Source organism: Dipodomys ordii, unplaced genomic scaffold, assembly GCF_000151885.1.
Source record: "Dipodomys ordii isolate 6190 unplaced genomic scaffold, Dord_2.0 Scaffold162, whole genome shotgun sequence".
Classification (NCBI taxonomy): Eukaryota; Metazoa; Chordata; class Mammalia; order Rodentia; family Heteromyidae; genus Dipodomys; species Dipodomys ordii.
The window spans coordinates 1,322,063-1,339,215 of NW_012267378.1; the positions used below are offsets into that span (position 1 = coordinate 1,322,063).

At 39.1% G+C, this 17,153-nt stretch overlaps 1 protein-coding gene across 2 annotated transcripts in view; it reads left to right on the forward strand.

Annotated features, from left to right (window-relative positions):
• Positions 1 to 230: 230 nt before the first annotated feature.
• Positions 231 to 17,153, forward strand: part of Atp11b (ATPase, class VI, type 11B) — a 110,671-nt gene continuing 93,748 nt past the window's right edge. For both annotated transcript variants that reach the window (XM_013033060.1, XM_013033061.1), the window contains exon 1: positions 231 to 506. In XM_013033060.1, coding sequence (XP_012888514.1) covers positions 480 to 506 — 27 coding nt within the window. In that variant the 5' untranslated portion in view covers positions 231 to 479. The remainder of the gene's footprint in view (positions 507 to 17,153) is intronic.

The following is a 17,153-nucleotide window of genomic DNA, read 5'->3' on the forward strand; positions in this document are numbered from 1 at the left end:
CCCCGCCCCCCGCCCCAGGCCCCGCCCCCTGGGGCTTCTCTGGGGCCGTCAGGGGCCCTCCAGACCCCGGGGACGTGCGGCTGCGGGGCGCTCCGGTCCCCCTTGGCCGGTCGGCGCACCTCTTTTCGTCACGTCCGGGGCTGCCCAGAGCGCAGGGGCGGGGCGAAGCTGGCTGGGCCTGGAGGGGCGGGGCGGGGTGGGTGGCGGGGGTGCTTTCGGGTGACAACGGTCAGTAATGAAGGTGGCTGCGGCGGGGCCTCCGACTCAGCTCCTCCGGGCGGGGACGGCGCCCGGGCCGCGCCTGTAGGACTTCGGGGCGGGCGCGGCGCGATGTGGACCGGGTGCGGGGCGTGAGGTGGCGGTGGCGGAGAGCGGAACTTCTGCCCGAGGGGCTTGCCCGCTCCCCCTGCGGCTCGTCGACCTCTCCCCCCTGCAGCCCCCTCGGCCCCCCGCGGGGCCGCCACGGCGACGACGGGGGAATGTGGCGCTGGGTCCGGCAGCAGCTGGTAAGACTCCGCTCTCCCCCAGCCCTGCGACCCCCCCCCCCCCGGTGGCGGGCCGCCGGGCTAGGCCGCGGCGGAGGCGAGCGCAGGGCCCTGAGTCCGGAGCCGCAGAAGCCCCGCGCAGCTCCGGAGCCTGGAGCCCAGGTCTCCCGCCAGCCCGGGCCTCTGAGGTGGGCGCCGCGCGGCCGCTTCCTGCAGGTGCTCGCCGGGCGCTTCCTCCTGAGCGGCCGCCGCCCGGGGAAGCAGCGTCCGGAGCGCGCCGTGGAGCTGCGCCCCAGCGGGTCCTGGGGAGCTGGGGACGGCTGGGGCTTCCTGCCTGGGGCAGTTTGGGACCCGGCGGGTGTGGATGGAGGTCGAGGGCTGGTCTTCGGCCCTCTCTGGTCGCCGTCTCCGGCCAAGAGGGACGCAGCTTAGTGTGGTGTGGGAGAACTGGGGTACCTCTTCCATTCACAGCCTTGGCGAAGGAGGGAACATTCCAGCTCCGAGGCAGGGTTCGAGAGGACTGGGACAGGCACAGGACAGGAAGGATTACACTTTTTTTCTTCCTACTCGTCCTCACCACCCCTATCCCAAGAGCACTTGTGAATGAACTTGCACCACACTTTCTCCTCCCAGTTCGGCGATTCAAACCAGAGAGTTTTGAAAGCCGTGGCTAACTTTTCTGTATTACTAGGAAATCTGGACTGGGGCGGCGGGGGTGGGGGTGGGGTGGGAGGACGGAGACAATCTTAGGAAAGGGTGATGTAAGGCGTATAAAAATCACCTTTTCCAGATTTAATTCAGAGAGAAAAATCTTGTCTGCCTCCTGGCAACTGCAAACCCAGAAAATGCAGCACCAAGGAAACGGTGACAATTAGGACAGAAATTACTTCTGGTTGAAGGATCTCTAAACCTTACATGTATGAGGTCTGTTACTGTTTGTTTCAAATCACATTAATGACATGCTTCTACTGTACTAGTTCTCGGTGAAGCAGAACCTAATTTTCAGGATTAAAACATTGATCTCTCCCCCTCCCTACCCCCAGAAGAACAGCATTTGCATGTCAAGGCTAAGAAATAAATCAGTTTGCCATGGGCATCATTCTAAAAAATGTCTTAGAACTAAAACTAGAACTGCCTGCTACTCTCATAGACAAATGTTGACTATTTTTAGTAACCGTAAATTCAGGTAATATGCTTTTATTAGGAAACCAAGCTAATGATGTCATTATACAATACTGTAGTGCTTTGGCTTTGTTGCAGTGAGCTGTGGCATCATTTGACTCTGGAAGTTAATTATTACAGATCTGATCTGCTTTGATTACCAAGACTGCAATGTATATATAGAAGGCTTGATTTAATATTTACTTGATGGTGTTCGGTATGGCAGGAAGAACATTCTAAAGTGGTTCTTTTAAAGCTTTTCTTAGTAGATTGAGACACTATTATTTGGTGTTACTAATCTGGAAATGTTAGAGAAGATGACTCCAGAAGAAATGAAGGACTGGAAGTTGTGTAGTTAATTTACAAAGCAGTCTTACTGGAATGGTTAAATTGAACAAGTTACTATGCATAAAATGTGCTATCTCTGACATTTGCTCACCTCACTGGTTTTACTTTTAAGTTATCAGATCTTCTAAGTATGTAATCAGACCTGTGCTAATGTAGGACTTTGTATCTCTACTTAAGTTTGTGTAGTCACTTAAATTATACATTAAGGACAGAGTAGTGAAAGTATATTTTACATCCAGTCATAAATAGCTATGGTAGTGGCTATAACAGGAATTATTCATTTCAAAAGTTAGGATATACTAACATTTACTCAGTTGGTTGAGTCACCATGTGTTTTAGCATTGGGCTTATTTTATTTTTATTTTCCTACCTTTTTATTAGTATTAGTCAATTGTATAAGGGGGTTTCATTTTGACATATCCACATAAGCATAAGTGTACCTTGATCTAACTCAGTCAATCTACCACTCTCTCATCCTCCTTCCCAAGCCAGTCTCCACAAGTGTCGTTGTTCAGTTTTTACATATGTACATAAAGTATTTTACCATTTTACCCTTTTTCATCTTCCTTTACTCTCCTCCATTCCTCCTCCCAGTGGTACCTCTCTACACACACACTTCTTTTCCATTCTTGTGTACGTGTGTGTGTGTGTGTGCATGCATGCATGTGTGCCAAGACTTAAATTGGGGGCCTGGAACTCTTGATCAGCTTTCTTGTTTATGACTGGTGCTCTGCCACTTGAGCCATGCTTCTAGCCTAACATTTTTCTGGTTAATTGAAATGGAGTCTTATGAACTTTTCTATGAGATAACTCTGAACTAAGATTCTTCAGGTGTCATGCTTTCTGAGTAGCTAGAATTAGAAGTGTGAACCCACCAAGCACTCAACTTTTTTTTAAAGTGTATGCTAATTGTTTAAGAGGAGGTTCACATACTAGTGGAATATACAGTCTTTTAATCAGGTCAAATTAGGTTTATTTTAAAATCAGATAAATGAAACATTTGGAAAAATTGCAAGAGTAAGTTGTTACAAGTACAGTCTTCATTATTGAATCTTGATTTCTAACTACTTATGTTTATACCATTAATAAAGTATCATTTTTTAAAAATTTATTTTATTGTAGAGGTGATATACAAAGAGATTACAGTTGCGTAAGTAAGGTACTGAGTACATTTATTTTCTAACAGTGTTACCCCCTCCATTTTCTCCATCATTTTATTATAGAAACAATTATGCTCTAGTTAGTTCTAACTTCAAAAGTATTTGATTCCTTATATATACCAAGTATTTGACCTGTCTGATATAAGAAAAGTAAAAAGTTGACAAAAATAATTGATGTTTTTTCCTTAGGAAAGTAAAGTGAAAAACTGAACTATCCTTCTTTCCCTTCTGTTCTCTTTTTGGCTCAGAATGTACATGTTATTTTACACTGAAAACTAGAGTATCTTTCTAACAGTTTTTATTCCCAGGGTACTCACTTTCAGCAACATATTATAGCTTATTAACAGCACCTTGATTTTAATAGTGGCAGTGCCACTCGCTACCTGTTGTATTCTGATATTTAGACCTGTATGGTACTTGTTTACCATATGTGGCCATTAAAATAAAAATTTCCTTCATGTACATCTTGATTACTATATAGTTCAGAATATTTTCAGTATGAAAATCTTTTGGACAGCACTGATTTATTCAGACTTAAGTGAAGGTCTTTGTCAACATATATTTTAGATGACATCTATTATTTCTTTACAGGACAGTGTAATATTGTGTTTTCCTAGCACTAACTGTGTGTAGGTGGAATAAAATGTTGAATACTGAGGATACACATGGGAGTCAGTGAGGACCTTATGCATCTCTGTTTTCAGTACCATATATTTTCAGAGTAGGCACTGAGTATGTTTATTGAATAAATGATGACTAGGTGAGAAAACAAACATTGAATCCATAGTAATATTTTTATGTGTAGAGATACAGTGACATAATTCAAGACTGACTAGTCCAGAAGAGAACCAGAAAAATGAGTAGTTATACATGTGCACAACCTAACAAATAACTATTACTTTACTTGGGTATCCGCCATTCTTGTAATCTTAGCAGTCAGGTGTGTATGTGTGTGTGTGTGTGACTTAAATTGTTCACAAATATAATCCCTTTATGTTTGTATTGGTGATTGGAAACAGGTTGATAAGATTATTTTCTGATTCAGAGAGAAATGGGAAACTTCTGATTATTCTTCCTCAACTCTGTTCATGAATGTCTCTCATGTTTAGTGCAGTTGCTTTTCTTTGTACCTAATGATTTCGTTCCATCTACCAGTCCCAAAACAAAATTCAATCCTCTTCTCCAAGCCAATCATTTAGCTGTGCTATTATTATTATTAAATTTACTACTTTTGTCAGTACTGGTGCTGGGCCTGGGCACTTTCCTTTAGCGTATTTGGTCAAGGCTCATGGTGTACCATTTGAGCCACAGCTCTACTTTCATCTTTTTTTTTTTTTACTTCCCTCTTTTTGCTGGTTACTTGGAGATGTCTTTTTTTTTCTTTTCCTTTTTTTCTTTTCTTTTATGTATTTTTTTTTTATGGGTCATGGGGCCTGAACTCTGGGCCTGAGCACTGTCCCTTAGCTCTTCAGCTCAAGGCTAGCACTCTACCACTTGAGCCACAGCACCACTTCCGGCTTTTTTTTTCTGCTTATGTGGTGCTGAGGAATGGAACCCAGGTCCTCATGCATGCAAGCACTCTACCACTGAGCCACCTTCCTTTTTAAAATTTTATTGTCAAGGTGATGTACAGAGGAGTTACAGTTACATATGGAAAATAGTGAGTACATTTCTTGTTGAATTTGTTACCCCCCCTCTCATTTTTCTCCCACTTCCCCCCCATCCCTTCCCCAAGTTATACAGTATCATTGTTACATTAGTTCGCCCTTTGTCTTTTGTCTCACCATTTTGTTGTTCTCTTTCCCTTCCCTAATTCAGATAAATGTAGATACAATTCACAGGGTACCAAAATCAAATACAGTGGCAACAGGGGATAGATCATAGGGGAAAAAGAAAACATAAAAGGAAAAAAAAAGAAATCACGCAGTACATTGAAAACAACAACAATAAAGAAGAATCTCTTGTTTCCATGTTATGAGTTCATTTAGCTTATTAACATCATCTTATATGGTCATATGTACATAGCTGTTGAAGCTATTCTGCTCATCTGCTAGGACTATTGTAGACATATACTAATGATTACAAATGAGGGAAACCATGGAGTCTGTGTTTCTTTGGGTTAAAAATATGGAATACTTCATGAATTTGCATGTCATCCTTGCACAGGGGCCATGCTAATCTTCTCTCTATCCTTCCAGTTTTAGTATATGTGCTGCTGAAGCAAGCATGGAGATAAGTCTTTAGGACTTCTCTGTCTGTAAGTTCTTGTAACAGAGATCCTCAGATTTCAGCCTCCTAAGTAGCTAGGATTATATGGATGAGCCACCACCTCCCAGCAGCAGTTCCTTTATTCCTTCTCTACACTTTCCATCTATTAGCATTAAAATATTTGCCCTTTCTCTTTTCCTTTAGCCTAGAACATGTTCAAGCATCCTTCTGCTCTCTTGCTTTTTCCTGTACCTGTAATTGCTAAATTCTTTCCAATAAATAGCATCAGTTTTTCATTTGATTAAATACTGGACTAAAAAAATCGTTTTATCTTGCATAACAGTGCCTTCCAATACACTTGAAATGTGGCTAGTTCATGTTGAGACAGTCTTAAATGTAAAAAAAAACAGTTTTAAAAAAACGTGAAAAATATCTCAATTTTCAGTTTCTTTTTTAAAAATATAATCTTATTGTTATTATTAGGGTGTTGTGCCTAAGGGGTTATTGTTTCATAAGTCAGGTAATGTAACCGTGTTTCTTTTAATTAAAAATGCAGTTACTCCCCTGTTTTCACTGTAGTTGATGTAGGTATAATTTGTGGAGGGGAAGGTGGACCCAGTGCAACAATGAGATGTACAAGACATTATGTCAAAAAACGAACTGTACAACTTTGGTGTGGGGGCGGGGGGAATGATGGGAAGGGATGGGAAGGGGAAACAAAGGAGGAGGCAACAATGCTTTATAAGAAATGTACTCATTACCTTGCCCATGTAATTGTAACCCCTCTGTACAGTATTTTCACAATTTAAAAAAATGCAGTTACTAGAAAATTTTAAATTATGTGTATGACTTACATCTGTAGTTCCTGCTATGCTCTTATTGGGGCTACTGTATGATGTTAAAAGTGAAATTGTGTTTTTATACAGTATACTACATTATCTAAGTCTAGATATCATACTTGATAGACTGTAAATATCTTAGGATAAGGACCATATCTTACTTGTCTCTGATTCCTTTGCATTCAGGACACTGCTGGCCTGTTGTAGATACCCACCAAATGTTGGTTGAATAAATGAATGAGAATTAGATTTAATTCAGCATTAGTTTGGAATTACTTATTCCTTTGTCTCTCAGGTGAAGGAACACGAAAGGAAGCACTGACCTTTATTGATACTTTCTCTGTGTGTTAGTTACGTATCTTTGAATGTGCAATTTTTATTTCTGTATGAAGGCTTGTAGTATTTGCTTTGTTTTTGACTCAGGGTCTTAACTGTGTAGCCCCTTCTCTCGTGAGTGCTAGGATTCCTGGCATGAATCATGTCTGGTTCAGATTTATATTATTAAATATTTCATTAAAAAATTGATTAGAGAGTAAAGCATTAGAGAAATCAGCACTAAAGTAGTGACTAGATCCTACAGAGCCTTGTGGTTGCCTTTATTGTCGTTAAATATTTTCTAAAACTATACTGTGCAAGATGGTATCTTCAGATGACTACTGAAGACTTGAAATGTGCCTATTCTGAGTTGCAATCTATCAGAAGTGTTAAGTATACAAAAGATTTTGAAATTATGAGTTATATAAATAAGCAAATATATTGGGTTAAATGAAGTATTATTAAATTAATATTTGTTTACTTTTTCTTTAATCTCTCTCTTTTTTTTTGGCAGTGCTAGTATTGAAACTTAGGGTCTTGTACTTGCTAGGAAGGCACTCTACCACTGAGTTGTGCCTCCAGCTCTTTTTTGTGTGGGTGTGCCATTTCTGGGGTTTAGTCTCAAGGCCTAGGTGCTATCCCTGAGCACCTGGCTTTTTTGGTGCTTAATTAGAGATAAGAGTCTCATAGACTATCTTGCCTTGGTTGGTTTTGAACCTTGGTTCTTCGATCTCATCCTCCTGAGTAGCTAAGATTAAAAGCATGAGTCACTGGCGTCAGCTATCCAGCTCATTTTCTACACTGGTTTTATTTATTTATTTTGGTAGGACCAAGGCTTGAACTTAGGGTGTGGCTTGTGCGTCATTACTAAAGCCATACCTCCAGCCCAGTTTTTTGCAGGTTATTTTGGGGGTGAACTTTTTCTGCCCAGTCTGGTTCCAAACTGTGAATTATGGTCATGAGCCCGTGGCACCTGGTTTCACTGGTTAATTTTGAGATAGGCTCTTGCTAGGAAGCCTGGGCATGTGCCTGGACTGCCATCTGCCTATTTTAAGCTTCCTCAAATAGTTAGGATGACAGCCATGCATACTACACAAGGTATTGATTGGTTGAGAAAGGATCTCTCTTAGACTTTTTTGCCTGACATAGCCAAACCATGAATTTGCCTATTCCAGAGGTTAAATATAATTACCATAGTCTAAGTTAATACTGCCCAAATGACCAAAGTTGTCTGGTCATTGCAAATAATGTAATAATTATTAACTTAGTTTTTAAAAGCCAGAAATGTATTTTTCTTCAAAATAGTAAAACTAAGCTATATAATATTTCAATTTATATATATACTATATTGTATTTGCAAATATTCTTTATTTTGATTATTTACCTCAAATTTTCCTTATTATAAATTGTAGTATAATAAATGGATAATATTGTCAGGCTCCCATGGCTTGTGCCTGTAATCCTAGCTACTCAGGAGGCTGAGATCTGAGGACAGCAGTTCAAAACCTGCTCAGGTTGGAAAGCTCATGAGACTCTTATCTCTAATTAGCTGCCAAAAAGCCAGAAATGGAGTGGTGGCTGTAGTGAAAGAATGTTAGCCTTGAGTAAAACAGCTCAGGGACAGTGCCTAGGCCCTGAGTTCAAGACTCTAGGACTGACACATATACACACAGAAGTTACAAATACATATTTGCATTCAGTTCTTCTGTATAGGTAGGTACCATAGACTCAGTGAGCTTTTTCCAGTATTGTGAATGTGGTAGACATTGAATTTCTGTTACTCTTACCACCTGGAAATGACTGTGAGGAAACTGAGTCTTAAAAGGCAGCTTGAAGGAATTTGGATGTTGACTGGCTTGCTTAAAATGTGTATAGTCCAAGTTTTAAATTTTCCTTCTTTATCTTGTACGTGGTACAATTATTTCTTGATAGTGATGGGCACTTCATTTCTGGACACTGCCCTTCCCTCAACCCCAGAACAAAATATGCAGATGCTCAAGTCATTTGTATAAAATAGGTAGTATTTGCATCTCATGAATGTACCTCTAGATTATTTAAAATATGTAATTATAAACACTGTGTGAATAGTTGTCATGCTGTACTGATTATGAAATAAAGCCAAGAAAAAAATTCTGAGCACTCAGGAGGCTGAGGCAGAAGAATTTCAAGTTCCAGGCCAGCCTAAGCAATATAGCAAGATCCTATCTCAAACAAAAAAAATAGTAAAAAAATAGACTTTACATGTTCAGTACAGCTTTTTTTCCCCAAATATTTGCAATTGACTATACCATAGATAGGCGAAACTATACAGCCAAATTATTTCCAAATTTGTAATATATAGTCTAGTTTACTCAGTGTTAGCTTATGCAGAAAATTATAATCTAAAAAAACTCTAAAACTTTTTGAAATCTCTTTAAGATTACTAGATTATCCATATTTTAGATTAAATGTCAATTAAGAATAGTAATTAAGTCCACATTTCATCTGTAAGTGAAGCACCCTCAGAAAATTAGGAAAAGTGGGATAATATGCATAGCAGCTTTCATTTAGCTGTTTCCTTATATTTGCAAAAGTTAGAAACAAAACCAGGTGTGTACAGTTAATTCTTCTTTCTTCCCTTTTTCTTTCCCTCCCTTCTTCTTTTCCTACCCTTCTTCCCTCCCTCTCTTTCTCCCCTCTCTCTTCTTACTGTATTCCCTTTCTCCCCTCCCCCTTACCACCCCTTTTGAATGCAGGATCTGTTTCTCTCATTCAGCTTTCTTTCTTCACAACTAGTGCTCTACTACTTCTGCTAGTTACTTGGAGATAGAGTCTTACAGACTTCTCTATCCAAACTGGCTTAAACCATAATCCTCCAGTAGCTAAGTTTACAGATCTGAGCCACTGGCACCTGGATAAACAATTAATTCTCATGAAAGGCACTATATTTGGTACAAATTGCATTTCTTTCCCTAAACCTTGTGTTCTAGAAAATTTCAAGCACATGCAAAAGTACAGAAAAGAGTATAATGAACCTCCATTTATCCTTACCCAGCTTCCATAATTATCATCACATGACTAATTTTGATTTATTCCACTATCTTTACTCTCTGAATGACTTTAAAGCAAATCCAGACATTATATAATTTTATCCATAAGTGTTCCTCTGACTCCAAAAGGTAAATTCTTTTAAATATATAACTAATTTTTGGTATGGCTCAAGCATTCTGTTTGTCCTTTTCGTCTTTCCAATCTCAAGTTGTAAACAGCAGGGTTCTTTGAAAGTCTGTTGTACTCCTTTCTGGTGGTTATATATGTGAGGAGAAGAAATAAGTTCTATGAATCCCCAAAATATTTTAGAAAATATCATGTTATACATAATAAATGTCCATTTAAAATATGTTATAAATAATATGTCAGTTTAAAAATGAAAATGCATTTTAAAAATGAAAGAATGAATGCAGTTTTGTTTGGGGGAAGTAAATGATGACTCCTTTTCTTTCTCGTTCCTCTGCTGCTACCCTAGACTAAACCACTCATCTCTTACCTGCACCACTGAAGTGTTCCTCTGTGTGTCCCCCCTTCTATCATTTAGCAGCGGAAGGGATTTTGTGAAACATGTTAGGGTCATGTAAATCCTCTGTTTAAAACCTCCCAAGGGCTGGCCTTCTTTGTGTAGAAAAAGCCAAGGTCTTTGCTTGGTCTGTATTAACTTTCCATCCCACTCTACCTTTCATTCTGTTTTATTCACACTGGACTCCTTGCAATTCAGCTGTCCCAGGCATATCAATATCTTTTTCCTCAGTGTTACCTTTAACTGGAATGTTCTCCCAGATGATCACTGGCTCCTTCACTCCCTTCAGTTCTCAGATTAGTCAGTGTGACTCTATTAGTCAGTGTGACCCTTTATGGCAATTCATGATCAAATTATACTCCCTTTTCCCCCAAAGTATGTTCCAGTTCTCCTTTCCTTGTTTCCTTGAGCACATACTACTAGTTAACATACTCTGTCATTATTTGTCTCTTCTATATCCCCTTTCTCATTTGTTTATTAATCCACTCAAACATTTTCTGAATATCTAACTGATAATAAGTTGCTAGGATTTGGAACTACCAAAATGAAGCTATCCCTTCCACATCAGCAAATTTTCTAGAAGTCTTTTTTCCTAATGAATACTTGAATTGTTGCTAGTTTTTCCCCCCTGTATTACAAAGAAACTGTTGTAGTGACCATTCTTTTTTTTTGGTCGGTTGTGGGGCTTGAACTTTGGGCCTGGGCTGTGTCCCTCAGCTCTTCAGCTCAGGGTGAGCACCCTACCACTTGAGCCACAGTGCCACTTCCGGTCTTCTGGTGGTTTATTGGAGATAAGAGTCTCTCGAACTTTCCTGCCCAGGCTGGCTTTGAACTGTGATCCTCAGATCTCAGCCTTCTGAGTAGCTAGGATTACAGGTGTGAGCCCCTGGCACCTGGCTTCTGGTGTTTTGTTTTAAAATTCATTTTCAACATATACGTCTTTATATATCTGGAATTGATTTTTGTATATAAAATAAGGGAGTTTGTTTTCTCCCTATGGAATGTTACTTTGCCTCATTGTTGTTCATCGTCTTATAATAAATCTTGGTATCTGACAGGGCACAACTTCCAAAAACTCATTGGACCTATACTCTTACATATAGGACATATTATCAGTTTATGTAATTCTTAAGGAAGATTTTAAAAGGCTTTGAGTTGAAGTTTCATGTATTTATTATTTTTCCTTTAAAGATGAAAAATTATGGGTTGTATTTTTACTTTTTACTTATTTTTCTAGCTAAGCTTCATTATTAAGGATCTTTAAAAGCCGGGCACTGGTGGCTTACACATTTTATCCTAGCTACTCAGGAGGCTGAGATCTGAGGATTGCGGTTCAAAGCCAGCCTGGCAGGAAAGTCTGTGAGATTCTTATCTCCAATAATCCACTCAGAAAACCAGAAGAGGCAGTGTGGCTTAATTGGTAGAGCGCTAGCTTTGAGCTGAAGAGCCGAGGGACAGAGTGTACAGGCCCAGAGTTCATGCCCCACAAATGACAAAAATAAATAAGTATCTTTATATACTAATATAGGACTATATGTATGGATGCTATTTTCACTTAGGTATAAGGCTAACATGTACGATTACTAGATCATGATCATTATATTTATATTTGTAAGGCATTGTCGCCCTATTTGCCCATTTTTCCAAACTGCCTGTGCCATTTTACATTCTCACCAACAAAATATGAGGGGACTAATGTCTTAGTATCTTAGTATTTTTCATTTTGATTATAGTTACCTAATGGGTAGGAATGCTATCTTTATATCATTTCGATTTACATTCTCCTAATGACTAATAGTGTTTATATTCTAATTGCCCATGTTTATGCCTTTTTTTTTTTGAGTAATGCCTATTCAGAAATATTTACACATTTTAGTGGCTTTGTGGCTCAAGAGGTAGGGCACTAGCTGAGGGACAGCACCCAGGCCCAGAGTTCAAGCCCCACAACTGACAAAAAAGAAAGAAAGAAAGAAATATTTACACATTTTATTTGGTTTAATTGTTTTACTACTGAATCTAAAGAATTGTTTATACATTTTGGCTATAAGACTCTTATCAGAAATGCAACTTGTAATACTTTCTCCCATAATAAAGGTTGTAATTCTACCTTTTAAACCTAAATATTTAGTGAGTTATTTCCTTTTGTTTTTCTTTCATTTTTTTACTTACTTATTTTACTTTATCCACACAATTTACTGATTTGGGAAAGGGAATGCTAGGCCCTGAACCCACCGTCTTATTGACAGGTGTGGCTCAGTAGTACATATTCTACCATTAAGCTACACCCCTAACCCTGATGATTCTTTATTACACACAACTGTTTCTCACAAAGCAGTTTTGCCCTCTGGATTCACTTTTATTCTTGGTGAAATATATCCTTTGTGGTTTTTGTTTTTGTTTTTTTGTCGGTTGTGGGGCCTGAATTCTGGGCTTAGGCTTTGTCCCTCAGCTCTTCAGCTTAAGGCTAGCACTCTACCACTTGAGCCACAGCACCACTTCCAGCTTTTTCTGTTTATGTGGTGCTAAGGAATTGAACCCAGGCCTCATGCATGCAAGGCAAGCACTCCTTCCTGAGCCACCTTCATGACCTTACTTTGGTTATTTTTAAGCAAGCATTAATGAGTGACAAACTTATAGTTTTTAATGCCTAAAAATTATTTCATAATTAACTCCATATTACATACAAAATTCTAGATTAACAGTTACTTTAGGTCAGTATTGCAATTTGTTCCATTGCTTTCTTGTATTATTAATGTTTAATCTAGTTGCATTATTTTGTTGATATTCTATTCTACATTATCATTATTATTATTATTATCATTACGATTGGTCTGTCATGGGGCTTGAACTCAGGACCGCGTGCTATGAGTTTTTTTGCTCAAGGCTAGCGCTGTGCCAATTTGAGCCACAGCACCATTTGTAGGTTTGTGTTGGTTAGTTGGAGATAAGAATTTCACAAACTTTCCTGCCTAGGGTTGGTTTTGAGCCATGATCCTCAGCTCTCAGCCTGAGTAGCTAGGGTTGTAGGCATGAGCCACTGGCATCCGGTTTCCACATTATTTTTTAATATTATCTTTCTCCTTGACAGTTTGCATCTTTACTATGTCTATCATATTTTTTCATTCTGATTTTCTTGTTTTGCATTTGAGTATTTTCAGTCTGAAGACTCTTTTACTTCTATAGAAAAAAAAATGAGCCATTTTTGCTTTTGTAAGAAATGACTGCTTCCCAGCCTTTAATTTTCTCATTCTAGACCTCATGGCTTAATATATGTTGAAGCCTCTTAATCTGTTCTCCATGGCTTTTAGCATCTTTTATACATTTTCATATTTTTCTCGCTGTTACTTTCAGTGTAAACTCCTTAATTATGGCTCCCTCAATAATTACCTCACTAAAATTACAATTTAGATAACTATTTCTCATTCCCAGGATTTACTATTGGATTTTTTTTCATTTCTGTTCTTTATGTGTATATGTTTGATTTGTTATATATAGATGAACATTTTTTTTGCTCATCCTAGAGCTTGAACTCAGCTTAGGCGCTGCCCTTGAACTTTTTAGTGCTCAAGGCTAGTACTCTACCACTTGAGCCACAGCTCCATTTCTGGCTTTTTGTTGTTAATCAGATATGAGAGTTTCACAGACACTTTGCCTGGGCTGGCTTAGTCCTGTGATCCTTACATCTCAGCTTTCTGATTAGCTAGGATTACAGTATGTGCCACGGGTGTGCTCTACTCTTTAATAATAAGGTACTCAGCATTTCCCAGCTTCCTTTGAAAGGTCCAAATCATGGATCCACATTACTGCTCATTGACCCTCACCTAGGACCCTTACAGAGGGAATACTGTGAATCCTAAGTATGGCATTGGAGTTCACCCTGCCTATTTTCAGTCCCAGAGTTCCAAAGGCTCAGCCCTTGATTATAGAAATGAGTTTTTTTCCTTTAATCCTGGATAAATAATCTTAATAAGAAGAGAGAGTTTATCAACAGCTAGTGTCAGGATTCAAACCTATATAGAGAGGGATTACAATCCCATGAGTCTCAGGTAATGAGTACATTTCCTTTCATCCACCACGAGTTGTATAGTTCACTTTGGTCAGTGTCCAGTGAGCTTCACTGCTGCACCTTTTCATCCTTTTTCCCTTGAGTTCTGTACCCTTCCTCCACCCTCCCGATTATATGTTTGTGAATATACCATACAGAAAGTAAAGAAGACAGATTTTTCTAAGAAGTTATCAATGGGACAGCATTTGTGGTATGATAAAGGAAATCATAGTTCCCGTCCCTGTTACCTTTTCTTTTTCTATCGTGCCATGTTAAACCTGCCCAAGAGTAAGGCAAGTCTAGAGAATGGATTAGAAGATAGAATTCTTGGAAGCAAGAATATTTTAGAGTTAGTAGTGGCAGGTTTGTAGAGGAAAAGGAAAAGAAATGATTAAGAATTTCTATAGTTAGCTACTCAGCTATGGACATTGACTTCAAACAGCATGGCACATTTTTTAATTTTTCCTTTATTCTTTTGAACTTGGGGTACCAAATTATTTTGGTAGTTTAAAAGTTTGTAATCCTAGCTAGATGTGCAGGGCTCACGCCTGTAATCTTATCTACTCAGGAGGCTGGGATCTGAGGATCGAGGTTCAAAGCCAGCCAACCAGGGTAGTAAAGTCAGTGAGACTCTTCTCTCCAGTTAACCACCAGAAAACCAGAATTGGAGCTGTGGCTCAAAATGAAAGAGCACTCTTCTTGAGCTGAAGAGCTCAGGCCCAGTGCCCAGGCCCAGAGTTTAAGCCCTACGACTGACCCCCCCCCCAAAAAAAAAAAAGTTTGTGATATTGACTTAGAAAGTGAAAATGCTAAACAGAGATAAGTTTTGTTCTTTGTTGTTGTTTTTTTTTGGTCAGTTATAGGGCTTGAACTCTGGGCCTAGACACTGTCCCTGCACTCAAGGCGAGTGCTCTACCACTTGAGCCACAGTACCACTTCCAGTTTTCTAGTGGTTTATTGGAGATAAGAGTCTCACGGACTTTCCTGCACAGGCTGGCTTTGAACCTCCATCCTCAGATCTCAGCCTCCTGAGTAGCTAGGATTACAGGCATGAGCCACCGGTGCCTGGCGAGATAAATTTTTATTATTAAGTTTATTATAACTTTATAATGAAATTAGACATTTAACTATTCAGAAGAATATGTTTACTCCTGTTCTGTAGGAAAAAATTGAGTTATTTAAAGCTATTTCAATAAGAATTTTACTCACCTTACTTGATACCTATTTAACAGTTTGCCGTGGTTGGTGGGATGGATATGATTATTGTGGTGTTGGGGATGATGCCCAGGGCCTTGTATGTGATAGGTAAACACTAGGACTGATATACAACCTCAGTCCAAAGCCCATGGAAAATAAAAACAATTTTAAAAAATGAGCATTGCACTTAATTGCTTTCATAAAGAAAACCATACACCACGATCAAACAGGATTCATTTCAGGGATGAAAAGCTGGTTCAATATACGCAAATCAATTAATATAATTCATCACATCAACAAGAGCAAGGATAAGAACCACATGGTTATCTCAATAGATGCAGAAAAAGCATTTGATAAGTTCCAGCCCTCCTTTATGATGAAGGTTCTGGAAAAATTAGGAATCCATGGGAACAGCCAGCATTATACTTAATGGTGAAAAACTAAAGCCATTTCCTCTTAACTCAGGAATGAGACAGGGATGTCCACTCTCTCCACTTCTCTTCAATCTAGGTAAATAGCTGATTCAAAACTTTGGCAAGTTAGCAGGGTATAAAATTAACCCTCAAAAATCAATGGCTTTTCTGTATGCCAACATGAGAAAAGTGTGGCTGAAATTAGGAAAGCAACTCCATTCATAATAGCCCCACAAAAAATAAAATAACTAGGAATTAACTTAACCAAAGAAGTGAAGGACCTTAATGATGAAAAGTTTACAAACCTGAAAAAGGAAATCAAAACAGAACTTCGAAAGTGGCAAAAACTCCCATGCTTCTGGATTGGAAAGATCAGCATCATGAAAATGACAATACTTCCCAAGGCTATCTACAAATTCAATGCGATACCTATCAAAATTCCAACCTCATTCTTCAAGGAAATAGAAGAGGCAATCCAAAAATTTATATGGAACAATAAAAGACCCCGAATAGCAAAAACGATCCTCAACAGAAAGAACACTGTTGGAGGAATATCAATACCAAATTTCAAACTCTACTACAAAGCCATAGTAATCAAAACAGCTTGGTACTGGCACAAGAACAGACCTCAGGACCAATGGAATAGAATTGAAAACCCAGAAATGAACCTATAGCTATCTAATCTTCGATAAGGGAGCTAAAAAAAATAGAATGGAAGAAAGACAGCTTCTTTAGTAAATGGTGCTGGCAAAATTGGTTAACTACTTGTAGAAAACTAAAGCTAGAACCTTATATATCACCCTGCACCAGAATCAACTCCAAATGGATCAAAGACCTCGGAGTCAAAGCAGACACTCTGAAAACATTACAGGATGGAATAGGAGAAACCCTAGTCTCCTTGGCACAGGCCGAAATTTTCTTGAATAGAGACCGAGAAACACAACAAATCAAAGAAAGGTTGGACAAATGGGATTGCATGAAATAGCAGAGCTTCTGCATGGCAAAGGACATCACAAGCTCAAAAGAAAGCCCATGGATTGGGAGAAGATCTTCACTAGCCATACAACAGACAAGGGTCTCATATCTAAAATATACCTGGAACTCAAAAAATTAAATCCCCAACAACAAATCTTCAAAGAAACAACTGCCCAATAAATAAGTGGGCTTAAAGACTTAAAGAGAAACTTCTCTGAAGAGGAAAGAAGGATGGCCAATAGACACATGAAGAAATGCTCAACCTCCTAGCCATAAAAGTAATGCAAATCAAAACAACCTTGAGATACTATCTCACCCCAGTTAGAATGGCTAGAATCAAGAACTCTAAGAACAACAGATGCTGTAGGGGATGTGGACAGAAGGGAACCTTTACTGCATTGTTGGTTGGAGTGTAAACTTGTTCAACCATTTTGGAAAGCAGTATAGAGGTTCC